A 19,663-nucleotide genomic window follows, 5' to 3' on the forward strand; every position below is an offset into this window, starting at 1 on the left:
GGACGAGGTAGGAGAAAGGCAACTGCTTGGACCTGAAGCTGTTAGAGAAGCTCAGGATGTAGTAGCGCTGATTAGAAAGCGTATGCTCGCTGCTCAGAGCCATCAGAAAAGTTATGCGGATGCCAAGTGGAGTGATGTGGAATTCAGGGTCGGAGTTCAAGTCTTCCTAAAGATATCTCCTATGAAAGGTGTGAAGTGGTTTGGGAAGAAAGGCAAGCTTAGTTCCCGGTTTATTGATCCTTTTGAGATATTGGACAAAGTGGGAGCAGTTGCATATAGAATAGCCTTACCGCCAGCTCTAGCAGATGCCACAATGTGTTCCACATCTCGATGCTACGTAGATATGTGTCAGACCCATCTCACGTCCTCAAGTATGATACAATAGCACTCCAGAAAGACTTGAGTTTCTAGGAACGACCGGTTAGCATCCTAGATAGAGGGATGAAGGAATTATGGTCTAAGATTTTTCCAATAGTCAAAGTCCTATGGAGCAACAGTTCTGAACGGGAGGCAACATGGGAGTTGGAGGAGGACATGTTAGCTTGGTATCCGGAATTTTTTGGTAAGTAAATTTTGGGGACGAAATTCTTTGTAGTAGGGGAGAATTGTAGAGTCCGAGAACTTTACTTAGCTAGCGAGATAGTAGTAGTAGTAGTAACTAGTAGTAGCTTATAGTATGTTAGTTGTCGTGGATTTTGGTTCAAACCGGGACTTACTTGAACACTCGTAGCAACACTTATAAATTTTATAAGTTTAACCTATAGTTTAAGAATATTAATTATAACATAAGGTTTGATTAATATAGCTGATTATAAAGATGTCATTTATTATACTATAAGGTTTAGATAGAACCAATAAGATCATGACACTTGTCATGTTTATTAAGGATTTAAGTATTTTGATGAATAGTTTAATTAAAAAGAAAGACCTAGAAGCTCTAGAACCTTCCAACAGCTGTTAAGGTCGAATATTAACTCAGTCATAGTTGTTTATCCAATTCAAAATAAGCTAAAATAGTGCAAATACTTGTATAATATTTCAGCGTATGCCATTATAGAGTCCTAGAATGTTTACTTAGCTAGTTAGATAGTAATAGTAGTAGTAATAACTAGTAGTAGTTATAGTATACTAGTTACCGTAGATTTTGGTACAAACCGGGACTTAGTTGGACACTTGTAGCAACACTTATAGATTTTATAAGTTTAACCTATAGTTTAAGAATATTAATTATAACCTAAGGTTCAATTAATATATCTGATTATATTGGTGTTATTTATTTTACTATAAGGTTTAGATGGGATTAATAATGTTATCCCCATTTCCTGGAACGGCTTTGGGCCTTCGCCCTGGCCCACGGTCAGAGGACCGACTCGGCATTTGGGCCTGGCCCAAGGTCCCTTGGTTTGACTATCACCCAAGGGGACTGGTACGGACAGGGACTCTAGACTGGGCCTGTAACGCCCTGGCTACCCCAGAACAGTTACGGTGAACGGTGGACCGGAAATTTGACTCACTACCTGAGTCCTTTGGTAAAAAACGTGCTCTAAGTATAATTAACAGGTTAAGGCATAAAACCAACAAAAAGGAAATGGAGATTTTATTACATACTGCTCTGCAGAGCTAAACAAAACATTTACAAGTGGTTCTCAGTTCAAAATGGTCATTACAGTTTTAAATTTACAATCCCGCCGACCTAAGCGGAAAAAATAGGGTAAACCCCCTAGTTCCTCTGAGAACGCCTTGGCCGTGGTGGTCAAGCGGCCGCATATGTACACAACACCCCGTCAGCTCTCCACTCGAGGCTAGGTGAGCTTTTCTTTCCCTTTACCTGCACCACATAGCACCCATGAGCCAAAGCCCAGCAAGAAAACATAACACTTCTCATAAACATTATCAAATGATTATCATTATAATCACACTGAACACAAAGCTTTCAACAAGAAAATGAGCATCACTCTTTTCTAGCGGGAGAGTGGCTGTTAAGTGAGCCACTAGCCTCCAAGCTCTGTTTGTTCATCGACCCTCAGGGTCGGTCAGGCATTAATGCTCCTTGAGTCATTCAATGCTAATAATCGATTAGATCTAATCTCCATTGGCTTGCGTGAACCACGCTAAGTCCATCCTTGACTAATAAGTCAGTGCTAGGTGACCAGTGTCCAGTATCACCGCCGAACTTGACTAATAAGTCACAGCTTCTCAGCTGACACTAACACCTTTGCCAATTCTGACTGACAAGTCAGTGCAACGTGACCAGTGCCCAGTACCACTGCCGAACCTGACTAATCAGTCACAGCTTCACAGTTGATACTAGCACCTTTGCCAAACCTGACTAATTAGTCAGTGCTATGCACAAGCGAACAACATACGCTAAGCATTCATATTCAATCCGTGTCCATATTACACAATCAACATGCCTTACAATTATCCATGCATGTCACGCTTGGGGTGCAGTTTTCTTACCTCTGGTTCGAAAAAGAGTGACCCTGAGAACGAACGACTTTTGGGTCCTTTAGCGGTTACCTGGTCATAACCAAATTATGGGATTCCATCAATAAAATGAATAATAAAAGGTTCCCAAACCAAAACATAACCTCCGGGACCTCAAACACTACTCAACCGGGTAGTAGGTTCATTCCCGAGGCCTTAAGCTTGAATCCCCATGCTAAAAAGCTCACTTTGGCCAAAAATTCCTTAAGGGCCGCGGCCCTCCTTGGCCATGCCGCAGCCCGCCCCTCAAACAGAGGCGCCTAAACCCAGCAGCTCCCAGGGGCCGCGGCTCACCCTGGTCATGCCGCGGCGCAACGCCCAGTTCAGCCAAAACCCCTGTTTTTCTTCCTCTACGATTTCTCTTAGAACCAACCCTTCAAACCCAATTTAAACACCACCCAAACCTCTCTCAAACACCCATTTAAACCACCAAACATCACCCATAGCTATCCCTCATCGTAACCCAAGTAAAACATCCCAAGAACTCCCCTTAATTCCAACTTTCCACACCTAAATCAAGAGCTGAAATCCATGAACGAAAACAGAGCAAAACTAGTAAAACAATGGATAAAACTCACCTCAAACCTGGAATTGAACCCTCTCCAATGGCTGAACCAAGTCTATAGCTTAAGCCCCTTGATTTCCTAGCTTAGTTCCACCCCATGAGCCCAAAATCTCCAAAGGAGAAGCAAAGAAAATGAAGAGAAGGGAAGGTACGGGAAGGATGAAGCAAACTCTGTTTTGGGTTTTGTTTTACAGCCACCCATACATCATATATATCCATAACACAAAAGACCATTATACCCCCAGGTATAATAAAGCTCCTATAACCACTTCAAGGGTAATTTTGACATTTTCCACCTACACCGTTAATGATAATTAACGCTTCCCAATTCCCGCTAATCTCAATATTCTCAAACACCAATATTTCACCTCCCATTACCCTTTAATACCCGGTAACACTCTAATCATTAAAAGTACCCCGAGACTCACCCCGAGCCCCGAGCCCCGAGCTTAAGCCCGTTATGACCAAACCGATATTTAACATTCCTTGATCGTCTCATGCCAAATAGCTCGAACAAACCCACATCATAATGTGGTCTCAAATTATATCACCAACATATGAACAAATAATCAATTTACCCTCAACAGGCCAAATTACCATCACACCCCTGTGGATAAAAATATGGACTCACATGCATGCATTTCACATCATATAATAATATAATCAACATATACATGCATTTAATCAATTAATAGCATAATTAAACAAGTATGGCCCTCCCGGCCTACTGTTCACGCCGTTAAACACAACGGAGAATTCGGGGCACTACAGGGCCCGCTTGGAGGGGTCCGGGACGTCCCTCCGGATTCTCCTTCAGCTTGAACGGTCCCGACGATGTCCATAGCGCCCGGACCGTCGCGGCCTACACATTCTTGTCCCGGAGCCTAGTATGGTCCGGGCCCGAGGTTATTGGAGTGGGCCAAAGGTAAACATACCTGGGTCACCTCCTCCCCAATTGAAGGGCCAGGCGTCCAGGATCCTGAAACCGCCTCATTTCGCGTGGGCGTTGTCCCCCCACTTTTCGCCTGTAGAAAAGGTCGCCTTGGGATTGTCCACTGGTGTGTCAGGACTGCGCAGCCATGAACCCTGACCGGTCTTGTCTCCTGAATCAGCCTCGTGACTCGAAGTGGTCAGAGCCAAAGTGCCGTTTTGTCGGGCGAAGGCTTGTGTCTCAGGTCAACTAATTGGGCCTTAGCTGGTTTGAATTTTGTGTTTTGTATACCTTTTTATATTGGGCCTCCACTAGAAAGGCCTCTTGTGCACATTCCTCTGATGGGCCCGGGTCGGATCCGGCCCAGACCCGGTGTCCCCCTCAGCTTATAAATATAAGCTATAGAACAATGTAAAAGGGGAGGAGAGAGAAAAAAGAGAGAGAAGACAGAAACTCTGTTCAGATATAGTTAGAAAACTCCATTGTAAAAGCTTCTTCTAGCTCTAATATATGGACTCGTAGACTAAGGCTAGTTAACGCCCCAACCACGTAAAAACCTCGTGTCGATCTTCCATTTTCATTATTATTATTAGTAAATATCATTCATTAATATAGTTGCCGAAAATCTCGGTTAACAAATAAGAACATGACACTTGTCATGTGCAGGTTTATTTAAGGATTTAGCTATAGTTTAATAAAAAGAAAATTTAAGAAAACCCTAGAATCTTCCATGACCAATAAGAGCATGACATGTCTCATCACCATGATTATTTGAGGATTTAAGTATTTTATTCAAAAATAAAGGTTTTCAGAAGCACTAGACTCTTCTAGAACCTGCTGGAATCTCGTAGTATTCAGTCCATTTGTTTTATCATATCAAATTAAGCTAAAAATGTACAATTACATGTTTAATATATTCATGTATGCTGATATATCGCAGCCTAGAAGCCGATGTATCACAACATAAGGAATACAAAAAACACGTGAACTTTGCACAAACGTATTGACGGACCCTCGGAATATGAGCCCAGGCGATATATCGCCTATAATGGGCGATATATCGGCCCTAGGGATGAGTTTTTAAAAGTTTTTGAAACCGAGCTCATTTTAATCCTTAACCTCTTAGCAAGCCTCTGAACGTTTTGATCGAGTCTTCAGCCTCTGCTGAACGATTATTCAAATGTTTTTCAATTTAATATTCATTATTTTTATTCAAGCTAAAAGAAGATCTTTTCATTCTTGAATTCTATAAATAGGACCTAGTACCCAGCCATTTCTTTCATACTTCAAGCTGTGTTCAGAGCCTTCAAGCTGCTGTGATTGCTATAGAGTGTAAACACTTAGGTTGGGCTTATAAGCTTTATCATTTTAAGCTTTAAAACACTTGGAAATTAAGGATAATAATGTGATATTCGATATCGAGGTGTAGTTTGGTTCTATACATTCAAAGGTATTCTCAATCTTAAGTTCCTTTCAGTTCAATCCTTTAAGCTTTCTTTAGTTTTCATTCAGATTCTCACTTATTGTTTTCAAATCTTGATTAGGTATTTAAGTTCTTTGAACTTAAGGTTTCCTTTCGGTAAGCTCTTCATTTTGGTGGGTTAGTTCATTTCTTAGTCATCTTTTTCTTTTAGAAATAATACTCGCCTTCTTCTTATCGTTGATTTTAGGAGTGTTCCAAAAATCTCGTCTTTGTTCTTACATCCCGGTATTGGTAAGGAAAATAGGATAGATCTTGTATGTTTGTATGTTATATTATGTCATATGTTATTTTATGTTATGTTACGTTTTAGAGTTATGATTTACCCTACCTCAGATATTAGACAGAGGACCTAGATGGGTTATCATACACTATCATGTGATTTAAACTACCTCAGATATTAGACAGGGAAAATAGATGGTTTATCATATGTCTTAACGACCATTATTATAGTAGTCCTTTATGGTATATGTTTTTATAGTAATATGTTTATGCTTATGTTTATGTGTTATGCTTTTAGTAGATTTTCCTTGTTGTGCATTAGGCTCATTCCTTTATGTTTTTATGTACAGGAAAATAGTTATGGCGGTGGAAAGATTCTTGGTAGCTTGGGATTGTGTATTGAGGAATGATGGATTTGATGAACTATGTGACAATTCGAGGACGACGTCATTTTTGGTTTTTTTTTAATTATGTTTTCTATGTATTTTCCGCACTTGATTTTGTAACCAATTTTAATTATGTCAAAGCTATGTTTTATTTTTCAAACAATGGGATCCCATACCCCGCATTTAAATATTTTCAACATTTACTTTAATTGTTTTTAATAAAGTTATGAATGATTCATATGTATGTTTTCTTAAGAGTAGCATCTATGGATAGTAGTTTTAATGGTCCTAAGTCTTAGAATTAGTAGGGTCATCACACCGATATATCGCAGCTATAGGGGCCGATATATCGCCTACGGAAGACACGAAAAACACGTCAACTTTGCACGAACGACCGAACCAGCCTCAGGAATACTGGGAGAGGCAATATATCGCCTATAGGGGCGATATATCGGCCCCATCTACATATTTTTTAAAGTTCGGTTTTTCAATTTAAAAAATAGCCTTAACCCCTTGACTTGCCTTTGAACGTTTTTGACTGAATCTTAAGCATCTGTTGAACGATTATTCAAATATTTTTCAATTAATACTTATTATTTTTATTCAAGCCAAAAGGAGATATTTTCACTCCTTGAACTGTATAAATATGACCTAATGCACAACCATTTTCTTCATTCTTCAAGCTGTGTTCAGAGCCTCCAAGGTGCTAGTGATACTTTAGAGAGATAAACACTTGGGTTGGGATAAAAGTTTTATCATCTTAAGCTTTATAAACACTTGGGAAGTGAGATTTAAAGTGTGTTTTCAATATCGAGGTGTAGATCGATTCTAGTATATCCAAAGGTTTTCTTATTCTCAAGTTTATTTCTGTATTGTTCCTTAGTTTCCTTTAGTTATCTTTACTCAAATCTTAACTTTTATTTTGTTCCTTAGTTTCCACTAATATTTTCATGGGTTTTGATTTGTTGTCTAATGTTTCCCAATATGGCAGTTCACAAATCAATTATTTTTTGCAGTTTATTAATTTTTACATTGATAATTAAAATATGGGATAATTCAAGTCCATATTTTCTTTCAGACTAATCTTTCTCCAAATCTACAACAATAAAAACATATTTTTCGTCAGAAGAAAAAAGACAAGAAGAAATATATGAAGATTTCGAAGGTTGTTTGAGTCAAGATTACTAGTCAACCACTTTAATTACTTTTTCAAGAAACAAACTACTTTATAAGTAAACTTAGCACGACAAAGAATTGAAATTTATAAACTGTATATTCATCTTGTATGTTTGAATATGATTTTATTATTTTTCAATAAATATATTTATATTAATGCAAGATTACTAGTCAACCACTTTAACTACTTTTTCAAGAAACAAACTACTTTATAAGTAAACTTAGCACGACAAAGAATTGATATTTATAAACTGTATATATGATCCTTATCTATAACATTATATATATATATATATACACACGCACATATCCATATACTTATTTCTACTAATTAATATATCATCCCTGCTTTTTATATATATATATACAAATAACGTGCAATATGCACGTTTATTTAGTTTTATTTATAGAATTTATTAATTATTTATATTAATATTATATAAATTTTAAATAAATATCATATTTTAATTAAATAATTTATTTATTTTTGTTTAAGTTTATATTTGTTCTAGTTTTTTAATTTGGAAGTGATAACAAGAGATTATATATTATATGTTAATATAATATTAAATATTATACGTGGATTTTAAATTTAAGTTTCTGGCTAGTTTTTAAAAAAAAAAAAAATTTGTTGTTAATTCATAATAGATTATATTATATGTTTAATATGATATTATTCTAATAAGTGAGTTTAAGTTTAATTAAATTTTATTTAAGTTATAAAACATATGATTTTATTATTTTTAAATAATTATCATTGTAAAATATCTCAAAAATATTATATTTTAATTTGTTTAATTATTTATTATTTTTAAATAATTATCATTGTAAAATATGTTATTTTATTTTTTTAATTAATTATTTTATTTTATTTAAGTTTAAGTGTTTACAAACTACCATTAAATATAAAAATATTATGTTAAATATAAGAATATTCCGTTAAAGTTAACATTAAAAAAATAAAAAACGTTAAAAACAAGAATTTCCGTTATCTACACACTTATTATATAGAATAGATATATATATATATAAATACATTTTTAGTGTGGGACTATATATATTTTAAGAGAAAAAGATGATGAATTGATAAAGTGGGATATGTTGCCCGCCATTGGAGCAATTTTTTTATAAAATTAAAGTTGTCCAATTATGATGTGGAAGAGAGATTTGTTGTAATAAAAATATATATTTTTAATTATTAAAATATATTTAGAGTAATTTTTTATTTGGCGTTCATCCAACATGCATGCCCATAGTTCTTAATACTAAAGACAATGACTAATTATATATATTGACTTCATTATTTTGTTCCATTATTAGAATTTTTTCGAAAAAAACAAAGTTATTCAACCTAATTAAGTTTTCCTTGCAGTATAGTATTGTACTTGTTCATTAATTCAAGCTTTTTATTAGTGTTAGATAGGTAGCAAAAATTATAAAAGTGATAAAATTGTTAATAATTAGATTTTTTTTTATAAAAAAAATTGTTAATTAGAATGTGACTTATTGGGAGAAATACATATATAATTGGGAGATAGGAATTTTATTTTTCTCGACCCTTTTGTCATTTTTCTTTGGTTTTCCCGAACGATTCAATTTTCTGGGAGAGAATGTGTCAAACGGCGGCTGTAGACAGCTTGACTCAGTTCAACACTAATACTATTTTAAGAGGATCTAAAGCATCACTAATACTATTTAATATGAGTGTCTCGGCTGTACTACGTACTATAATCAGTTCAACACTCTCTTGATCTGTCTTCTAATCCCATATTTCTTGCTTATTAATTTCACAATATCTAATTAATCTACATATTCTGTTTACAATGGAATCGAGCAGGACTGATAGAGATGACACTAATAATAGAATCACAGGGTCAATACTTTTATTTGAGGCCTCAAAGGAAGGATCGGTAGCGACCTTGAATGCCTTGATAAAAAATGATCCCTTGATCTTGACTAGAATTTCACTCACCACTTTCACTGAATCTCCTTTACACATATCAGCTGCGCTCAACCACCTCGATTTCACTGTAGAGCTTCTGAAGCTGAAGCCGCAGCTTGCTTTGGAGCTGGACTCCTTAAGACGCTCACCTCTTCACTTGGCTGCCGCCGAGGGGCACATGGAGATAGCCCGAGCCTTGTTGCGTGCAAATAAAGATGTTTTCTTTGTTAAAGACCAACATGGAAGAATCCCTCTCCACTATGCTGCCATGAGAGGTCGCGTGGATGTGATTCAACTTCTTGTTGATGCCCAAAGCGAGTCGGTTTTTGAGGTGCTTCCCAATGGAGAAACAGCTCTACATTTATGCGTTCGGTATAACCACTTGGAGGCTCTGAGACTGTTGGTGGAAGCCTCGGGTCGTGACACTGACACCGCCAAGTTCCTCAACGCCAAAGAGCATGAAACTGGGAACACAGCTTTGCATTTAGCAGTCACGCTGGAGCAATCTGAGGTACAATTTTTTAATCTCATTCATTAATTCATTTTTATAATCTCTGTGAGATATAAATCTATTATCTATACTTGTGCGTATATATTATACATATCCAGACTGTAGAGTACTTGCTTTCGATCAATGGGGTGGAAAAAGACATCGTGAACAACGAAGGTCATAAAGTCTCTGATCTGGTTGATGATCTAGCAACAGATTTCAACACAGTCCAAATCCAACGTATGATGGATGTGAAGTTGGCCAAAAAATCATTTAAAAGCCGGTGGTTCCATACGATTTATAAGCACTTAAAGAGTAAAAGGCTGAAAGATGTAGAAGGATCAATCATGGTGGTGGCCACCTTGATCGTGTCAATGACATTTCAGGCCACAATTAACCCTCCAGGCGGAGTATGGCAACAAACGTACAACACAACCAATGGCGTTGGAAGTGATTTTGATTGCCAAAATCGTACATGTTTAGCGGGAACCTCGGTACTAGCACATATGGACGACTACAGCAGCCTTTATCCTTTATTCTTATGGTTCAACAGCTTGGCATTCCTTACTTCAGTCAATATCCTACTTCTGATTATGGCGGGAGCACCTATCATCAGGCTCTTTAATTTGGCCTTGTGTGTCACCTTGGCATTTTTGGGTTTCTCTTTCCTCTTAGCCATGATAATGGTGACTCCCGATCATATGAAGCAAAAAGTAAACTATTTGCTCCTATTTGCTTATGTTTGGTGGGGGATATTTCTGCTTTGTGGGGCGTGGCACACAATTCGCTTAGTTCTTAGGATGCCAAAATGTTTGCACGACGGCAAAAACTTCATCAGTCGTAAATGGCAGGCATGGTTTGGTAGTTCTCGTGCATAATTAAATTCAAATATATATTAGAAAGAATATATATATATATATATATGGTGTCTAATACCACTTTGGTAGTGATTGGTGTAATTAAATATTAATACGAGACTTGAGTCATGTTAAAGATTATTGAGCACTATTAGTGTCATCAATAAGTTTTTTTTCTTCGTTTAATCTTTCTGTCCCTTGAATGTTGTAACTTCATGCATGAGACGTACTTTTCTCATATTTACTTTTGGTTATCTTGTATTTTGTTTTATTTTAGTTGGCTATATCACTTTTATTATGTTGTAAAAAAAACTATATTTTTTTATATCATTATGTAAATATATTAAAAATTAGTGATTAATTTTTGCCTCGGTCAATTCTAATTATTTTAAATATGATTTGCTGGTAAATACTACAAAAAACAAGGCCTGTACCGAGAACAAATGTCGTCGGTAGAAGCCCGAATTTTCTCGGTACAACTTCTACCGAGAACATGTTCTCGGTAGTAGGTTCTCGATACAACCGCGTCGGTAGAGGTAAGCTTCTATCGAGGATATTGAATATGTCCCGGTATAAGTTGTACCGATGACATTGTTCTCGGTATAGAGTTGACAATGTCCTCGGTACAACTTGTCTAATTTTGTCATATGGATGGGCTATAGGTATAGACTGAGTCGAGATTTTTTTTTTATATGTGCAATGTTTATTCACTTAATACATAGTAACTTTTGAATAAAAAGATTTATACATTTTGTGGTCACTCAAATAATTTACATGTGAGTAACGATAGATTTTTTATTAACTTAATAGAAAAGAAACTTAGAAGTTGCTTTCGAATTATAATTAAAAATACACATTTTGGTCTCTTAAATAATAAGACACCATATAATATAACCTAAAAAAGAAGTCATATTTTTAAACGCAACTAATCAGTATCTTAAGATAACTAATTTTTTACAAATAAATTTTGGATAATGTAAAAGTATGTTAAATATAATAAGACACCATAATAAAACCTATAAATGAAGTCATATTTTTAGAGGTACCAATCGGTATATTAAGAGAACTAATTTTATACAAATATGTTTTTGAGGTAACCAAAATGTATATGAAATAATATGATCTAAAATTAAAGCTGTTGACGCCGTTTTTCGTCAACTTAAAATGTAGAGCACATAAACAGTAAAAACTATGGCAAGAATAACACAATAAAACAAGGAGAGCTTTTTACGTGGTTCAGCAGTTAACTCTGCCTAGTCCACGAGTCTTTGTTATTAAAACTTAGGAAATTTCTGGAAATTCTTCAGGGATGAATTCTCCAGAGGTTCTCTCAAGATCACAAAATTCTGGTTCTTTGCAATGGTACATGACTTCTCTATTTATGGAGGAGATCTCAGAATACTATCTCACACATTTCGGGAAGTTATTCTGTATATTAATAAATTTAATGGCTTTAAAGCCTGTAACTCCTATATACAAGGAAACGTCCCCTGAAGACCAGGGGGCGTATAACCGACTAGTTAATATTTCTTTATTGTAGGGAAGTTACAACAATAAATATCTCTTGAATGCATGGACTGCGTCTCCTCAAGTGACCTATTAAGCCGTTCGAGAGCAGCAATCAGCATCATGTTAGTCTAAGTCTCTGAGTAAATTACGAGTTGCATTATTTTCCCAAGACTAGCTCGGAGTGGGTAAATACCACCGAGGCCGCCTTACTCCGAGCTCACACTCATGCCAAGCTCAGTCCACTTGATCCGAGGCTGCCCGACAATGGATATACTTCGATTGTTCTATTTTTCGAGCTTATAAGGACTTCAAGGCTACCCATCTTCGAGGTTATCACCTGCTTTGAAGATTCGGCGTCTAGATTACGAACATGTATTTTAGCTATCGCGAACTCACACCTGACGAATCCAGCTTTCGAGGTCACAACCTCAAGTCTCGAAATCTGGGTGTAACATTTTGCCCCCTCAAAAGTATTAGTTCGAATCCTATGAGAAGGAAACTTTTGAACTACTTTCTTCGGGAACCGCACCATGGCACATACTCGAGTATGGACACGCGTCAATTGAGTATTGCTTATTCAAGGTACTCGAGTACTTTGGAAACCTGCCCACGATTGTTCGCCTGCCACCTTTACGACACTATCATGTCACTTATCCCTAGCCGTCAGATTTGATATGGAATCTGGCCAATGGCTCAGATTAATCCCTCTTTTACAATTTCTGATAGTCTATATATAAGACACCAGCCGTCTTCCTCCTTTCATTTTTACGTTTATCAGAGGAAAAAAGGAGAGAAAACCAGAGGCAAGCCCAGAAAGTATTTGCTTCAACATGTTCTCTCAGCCAAAGAAACAAAGAACCATCAGCTTGTTCGAGAGCGTGAGACTATACCTGCAACGTCTTCTTCAATCATCTATTTCCCTGCAACCACCATCTTTAGTGTGTAAGTATCTGATCTTGGCTTTAAATATATTTTATTTTTTCTTTACGTCAGTTTTTGCCTCTGTTGCTTTTTAGTTTCTGGGACTGTGCTGGTTCATTCTTTAGTTTGATGTACTAGGATGCTTTGATCGATAGATATTTGGTTCATGAGGTTCCCACATTATTGGTTCTAAATCCAGTTCATATGTAGGAAGACCCAAATATGGTCTTTTTTCTTGGTTTTCAGATTTTGGAAGACGTATCTTGCACACCAAGATATCAGGTACAAAATATTGGTTTTAAAAATACCATTTTTGAATAACCGCCACCTTTTTTCCCTGATATTTCAGGATTTTCAAAAATTAAATCCACTTCCCTCCCTTTTTCGTGAAATACACGTCGTGACACTAATCGGATCCACAGAATCGAACTCATCTCGTATCCAAGTATTTTCGAGACCAAGATCGTTATTCTTGATTCCTTGCATGCATGGCCCTCACCATTTTTTCTTTCTTGCTAGATGTCACAGAATCTGGAAAGACGGTGGGGGTCGTTGCTTGCCATCCCGTATTCGCCAAAAACTCCGAGCCCGGAGTCGTTGTTTGCCCAGAACCAGCGTCTGATTCGCGAACATGAGCTGAGGTGTGAGCAAGAGCACACTCGAGATCACTTCCGATGTCAGATAGACGAGGTCGAGGAAGGGAAAAGGAAGAGACTAAGGATCTCCCTTCATCCAGACCCTGACACCAAGCTTAGACCGATTCCCCTCAACCCTAAACTTAAAGTGACAGTTGCCTTCAAACCAGGTGATCTGCAGTTTTCACTGATGGGGGAGCCCTCTACCTCACAGCCGAGGAGGGAGTTTTTCGAGGCCGAGCATTATTGGAGCTCGATTACATCATTGGCCCTTCATGGTACATGATTATCAGGCTCGCTAAGATGTCGAGTGTAGAGTCCAAGAACTTTACTTAGCTAATTGTTTAGTAGTATTATAGTATGTTTAGTGTTATCTTTGTGACTGTGGATTTTTGGTTCAGACCGGGAATTATTTGGACACTCATAGTAGTACTTACAGATTTTCTAAGTTAAACCTATAGTTTAAGAATATTAATTTCAACCTAAGGTTGATTAATATGACTGATATTAAGGATTATATTTATTATACTATAAGGTTTAGATATCAAACAATAGGATTTTAAGCACATGCTATGAATGGTGATTAAGGATTAAGTATTTTTTAGGATTAAATTTAATAAGGAGTAAAGTTTGAATGTTATAGGGTCAGTCAGCAGCTTTGAATACGTTGAGGGCTTAGTCAAGGTTGTTTACTCCATTCAAACTTAGCTAAAAATGTGTAATTTCGTGTTTAAATATTCAGCGTATGCCGATATATCGCAGCTATAGGGGGCGATATGTCGCAGCACGTAGATACGGAAAACACGAATCGATGCACGGTCGCCTCGGGAACAGTGGTCCAGGCGATATATCGCCTACAGGGGGCGATATATCGCCTCCTCCAGCATAAATTCAAACATTTTTGAATTCTTTTCCTTTCAGCCATTCAAACTTCTTCATAAGTCCAGCATCTTTTGAACGAGTCTTCAGCCTCTGCTGAACGATTATTCAAATGATTTTCACCTAAAAAGCCATTATTTTTATTCAAGTAAAATAAAGATACTTTCATAAATAGGACCTAGTACCCAGCCATTATTCACCTTTTGCTCTAAGTTCAGAAGCTGCTAGTGTTCAGTGAGTGTGAGAGTGTAAACACCTGGTTTGGGAAAAGCATAAGCTTATCAAACACTTTGGGAAGTGAGGTTCTATAGTATTTCGGTTGTGGTATAGATTGGTCTTTCAAGTCTTTGAGGTAAACCAAAACTTTAGTTCATTTGCTTTATGTTATTTCCTCTTTCATAACCTTCTACTCAGTCCCCTAACCTCATTCTTATTTTGGTTAGGGAATCAAAGTTCTTAAGCACATAAGTTTCGGTAAGTATGTTTTTCAATGGTTTAGTCTTTCCATCCTTTTCATTTCTTCTTCTTCATAAGACTCACTCTTTCTCATATGGTTTTAGGAGTGTTCCAAAAAGTCCCAACTCAGTCCACATATCCCGGTAACTTTGGTAAGGAAAATAGGATAGAATCTATATGTGTATTACTTATGTTATCTTATGTATTATGTTATGAAATATGATATGTTATGAATATGTTATGAATGTGTATGTTTGTAGGCTTGGGCTTATGCCCTATTTGACTAACAGGACCCCAAAAAGATTATGGGCATATGCCTACTTAGCTAGTAGGACCCCACTAATCTCATGGGCATAAGCTTGTTTAGTCTATGGAACCCCAAGTAATAATGGCCATTATAATAAGTGTATGTATTAAGTGTTATGATATGTCTTTACGTTTATTATGAAATTTATGTTTATGACTATGTGTTAGATTTTCCTTGCTGGGCATGCATTAGGCTCATTCCTTTCTGTTTTATGTGCAGGAAAATAGCTTTAGAGGCGGTAAGATTCGTGACGCTTAGAGGATGTGTATCGATGGTGAATGGAGTCAAGGGGCCGAGCGTTATTCGATTCGAGGATGTAGTCTCATTTTATCTTTTATGGTTTTATATGTATTTTCCGCATTTCTTATGTAATTCTTTTCATTTAAATCATGTTTTGTTTTTTTAAAGACAATGGGATCCCATATCCTTCTTAGTATTTATTTGTAAGTAACTCTTATTTTACAAGTTACTCAATAAAATTATGGTATTTTCGTAAAAATGTAAGTTTATGTATAGTTTCGTTAATGGTCCAAAAAGTCTAGATTAGTGGGTCATTACATCGAGCCCCGGCCTCCCACGACCGAAGCTACCGCGCTCCAGGAGATGGAAATCCTGAAAAAAAGTTGAGATACGCGGCTTGGAGCCAGGAGCACATGAAGGCAGAAGTGGTACTGCCTTTGAAGTCTTTCTTCAAAGACTTCACAGACTTTGTTGGGTTGGCCCCCTTCTAGCTCAACACCAATTCTTACAGGGTTTTTTCGGCCCTAAGGTCACTTTACCACGAGCTGAAGTGGGAAGGTCCTTCGCCTATAGAGATCTTATATCTCTTTTGCTTGAAAAGTAATCCATCCCGAGCTCGGGGAGGATATGGCTTCTATTTTCTCTTGAGCTATCCCAAAGAAAAGAAGATGTTTGAGGATCTTCCTAACCATCCCCCTGACTTCAAGAAGGCCTTCTTCTAGACAGTTGGCCTAGCTCCGTCTCGATACTACTCGTTCAGACATATTCATAAGTACCTCAACCTCCTTCTTTTCTGTGCTCGAATCCTGTTTTTAGGCCCGTACTTAGTTGAAATGTGTTTGATTTTCCAGCCAACTATCATCGCCCTGCTCCCACTGATGAGATGAAGGAGCATAGAGAGACTCTGCTCCAACTCCCTTACGGCAGGAGATCCCTCTCATATCTTTGGCACGAAGACAAGCTCCGAGCTTGTGGGTTCTTGGGAAAGGATCAGTCCACCTCGGATTGGTCCAATAAAAAATACGACCGCTGGGAGCTCGTGCCTCTGCCAACGGGCATCCTCCCCCCAAGGAGAGAGGTGAGGCCTCCGCCTCCAGTTCGTCTAAGGAACCCGCAATCAAGGAACGAGGCTAATGACGAGGCCTCAAGCTCAGGCTCAGATAAGCAAGGTAAAGTCATCCTAAGCTCGAATATGTGGTCCCCCTCCCTATTAAAGCATAAACCCGATAGGTTAGTATTGTGTGAGGACGATAGAAACCATTTTTATGTATGGTCTTGGGTAGATGAACGAGTTCATAGGTTCGATAGCTGGCTTGGGAAATACGACACCATGTATAGCCTGAACAAGGTATGGAACGGAATAGCCGTCCAATATGGGACCAACAACTATAGGGACCTTTCGAGGTTGACATCCACCTGTAGGGAAGGTACTCCCCCCACCTCTTCTGAAGATGGGGGAATTTCGTGGTCGCTGAGCTCAAGCTCGGGGGAGAGTTCCAGTTAGGTTTTTCTCCACTTGTCTTTTTAGCCCTTTTATGTTTGTTAGCGCCATGCTAAATCTTAATTGCAATTGTGCAGGTGCCATGGATTCTGACCTTGATGTCGTGCTCGTTAGTGGCGAGGGGGCTCAAAAAAGTAAGCGCCCGCGAGGCTCGCGGAGGTCGGACCGACCCTCCAAGGTCCTCCATCAGCTCCAACTACTGCGAGCACAGCTGAGGACCCGACTACCCAGGTCGACGTATCCATCTCGGCCGCCTGCCGCGCTTCCTCCGGCCACAATTCATCCAGTACTCGGCCCACCCCCGAAAAAACCCTCAACCTCCAAGTCACATATGCTGTCGATCTGACCTCATGTCGATGTGTTCGCGATTGACAATGCTGCTGGGGCCCACAGTACTGTAATTGGTTCAGATATCCTGTCTCGGGTGGGTCAGAGCATTGGTGGTTTCGACGCTGAGCACTGGGAGTTCGTGAATAAAGCTCAGGACTGCAATACTCTTTATGATAAGAGTATTGAACTTACTGTCGTGGTAAATTTTCACAACTTACTTTTAATTGCTTATGTGCCTTGGCATATGTTCTAATTCAATCTTCTTTGTGTTTCAGACTCTTGTTATCTCAGCTTAGCTTAATTATAAACTGACCAATGAGGTGCACTCGAGCATGTATTTGGCCCAAGAGTCGAGGAATCTTCAGCTTAAGATGGCTGATGAGCTCAAGGCTTCGAAGACAGAGGTCGAGGCTAAGACAGCCGAGCTTGAAAAGGCGAATGCTCGGCTTGCAGAGCTGGAGAAGGCTAATGCCAAGCTTGAGGAGGAGAATGCCGCCACTTTCGAGATAATCGAGAATGAAAAGGCTCGTCTCCTTGTCGAGTTCAAAGAGAAGAAAGACAAGGCGGTTGATCTCGCCATGTATAGGATCTAGGCCTGCAACGCCGACCTCGACACCAGCTTCCTGGGCTCTTTCGAGGCAGGATTTGTGGCCAAATGGCAGGCTTGGCTTGAAGCGGAGGAGGCTGCTCGGGAGGTTCAGAAGGATAGTTATGCTATTCGTCCTGGAGAGTCTAGTGCTGCTGGTGCTGAGAAGGCTAAGGAGACTGCTCCTTCATAAATCTTACCTCGGGGCTGCGTCCCTTTATTTTTGTAATTGTTTTAATTTATGCTCGTAGGGCTAATACAATTTCTCTTTCTTTTTGACTTTCTTTTAATATATATTCTTTACATTTCTCGATTTGAAATATTTTGCACATTTTATATTAAAGAGTCGTATATGCTTGTTTAATCGCACAAACATAGTTTGGATTTAGGCTCGAGGTTCAATGCATTCATGCACATTTTGCTCGAATCATCCGCTTCCGATCTCGTTATTTGTCAAGGTCGGATATTACTTTAACCATGCACCTGAAAGTACTTGTATGGTGTGTAATTGTTGCGAATTTTTACTACTGCGCAAGTATACGCAATCGAATAAACAAGTAATAGTAGTGGAAATATATTATCGTTCCGTCAGGGAATTGATCTAATAATTACCAATAGCAAACTTTTATTTCTATTTGACTAATGAAATTTTAATGACAATTAGCAATGAACAATAAACTAAGAAAGCACAATTTAATTAACGAAATTTAATATAAACGAAAGATTAGAGTATTCTAATTTCATCAACCTTCAATTCTATTCAATCAATAATACAACTAATATGTTTCTTTGATCTATGATTATAGCAAGTCTACTATTGACAATTCTATTCTTTCTCAAGATATAAAATATTTAGTTTACTTGTGAATTCTCTACATGTCTGTGATAAATTCGACACATAAACCGCATTAAGAACAAAAACCTACTTGCTACACAAACCAATTTGATACTTTCGTTCTAAATTGAAATCTATGTCTATTGTCTAAAGCTATTCCAATTCTCACTTTTAAGATATTGAATTAAAACCAATAATCATGCAACAGATGGCCAATCAATTACAAGCATTAAACATAAGAACAATAGATAACCATAAATTCAAAGATTCATAGAAATTGCATTAAAGACGAATAGAATATCCAGTGACTACATTAAAATACTCTAAATATGAAATTAGTTCATAATATTAAACTTCATCACACAATCTAAAATTCAAAAGCATAAATAAACACAAACAAAATAATCGTGGATTCTTCTCTGTTTCTTCCCCTCTGTCGTCAAAATGCTTCCCTTTTTCTGTCCTTTTCGATCTTCTTTTTATTCTTTTTACAAAAATCCAAAATCCTACGAATTTCCATGAAAATATCTAAAAATTCCCTCGTGCCGATATATCGCCTATTGAATGTTCTCGATAAAAATGCGAGTTTCTGATGTCGTTCTGCTTAAGCCAAAATTTGGAATTCCACAAGCGGCGATATATCGCCCAAGACAGGCGATATATCGCCTATACCATATTTCCAAATATTAGCCAATTTCGGCTACTAAAACAGACATGTATCCAAATTCTCGAACAAATTAGAATTATAACGACACACTGCACAAGTTCAGCAAACAGATTAAATAGAAACTTTCTCTTGAGAAAAACAACCAAATCAATCTAAAAATGATATAAATAAGCGTATATTTTGTACGCTTAACAGTAATGCAAACGGTTTAGTTATATCTTACTTTTTAGTTACTTTTTCTCGTCCTCGGTTATCTCTCCG

The 19,663-nt window shown here is 37.6% G+C and overlaps 1 protein-coding gene across 1 annotated transcript; it reads left to right on the forward strand.

The window, feature by feature from the left end:
• Positions 1–9,070: 9,070 nt before the first annotated feature.
• LOC133830805 (ankyrin repeat-containing protein BDA1-like) lies at positions 9,071–10,557 on the forward strand. The gene is made up of 2 exons (XM_062260876.1): positions 9,071–9,700; positions 9,799–10,557. The coding sequence occupies exons 1-2, from the start codon at positions 9,071–9,073 to the stop codon at positions 10,555–10,557; spliced, it is 1,389 nt and encodes a 462-aa protein (XP_062116860.1).
• Positions 10,558–19,663: the final 9,106 nt, after the last annotated feature.

This window comes from Humulus lupulus, chromosome 4, assembly GCF_963169125.1.
Source record: "Humulus lupulus chromosome 4, drHumLupu1.1, whole genome shotgun sequence".
Lineage (NCBI taxonomy): Eukaryota > Viridiplantae > Streptophyta > Magnoliopsida > Rosales > Cannabaceae > Humulus > Humulus lupulus.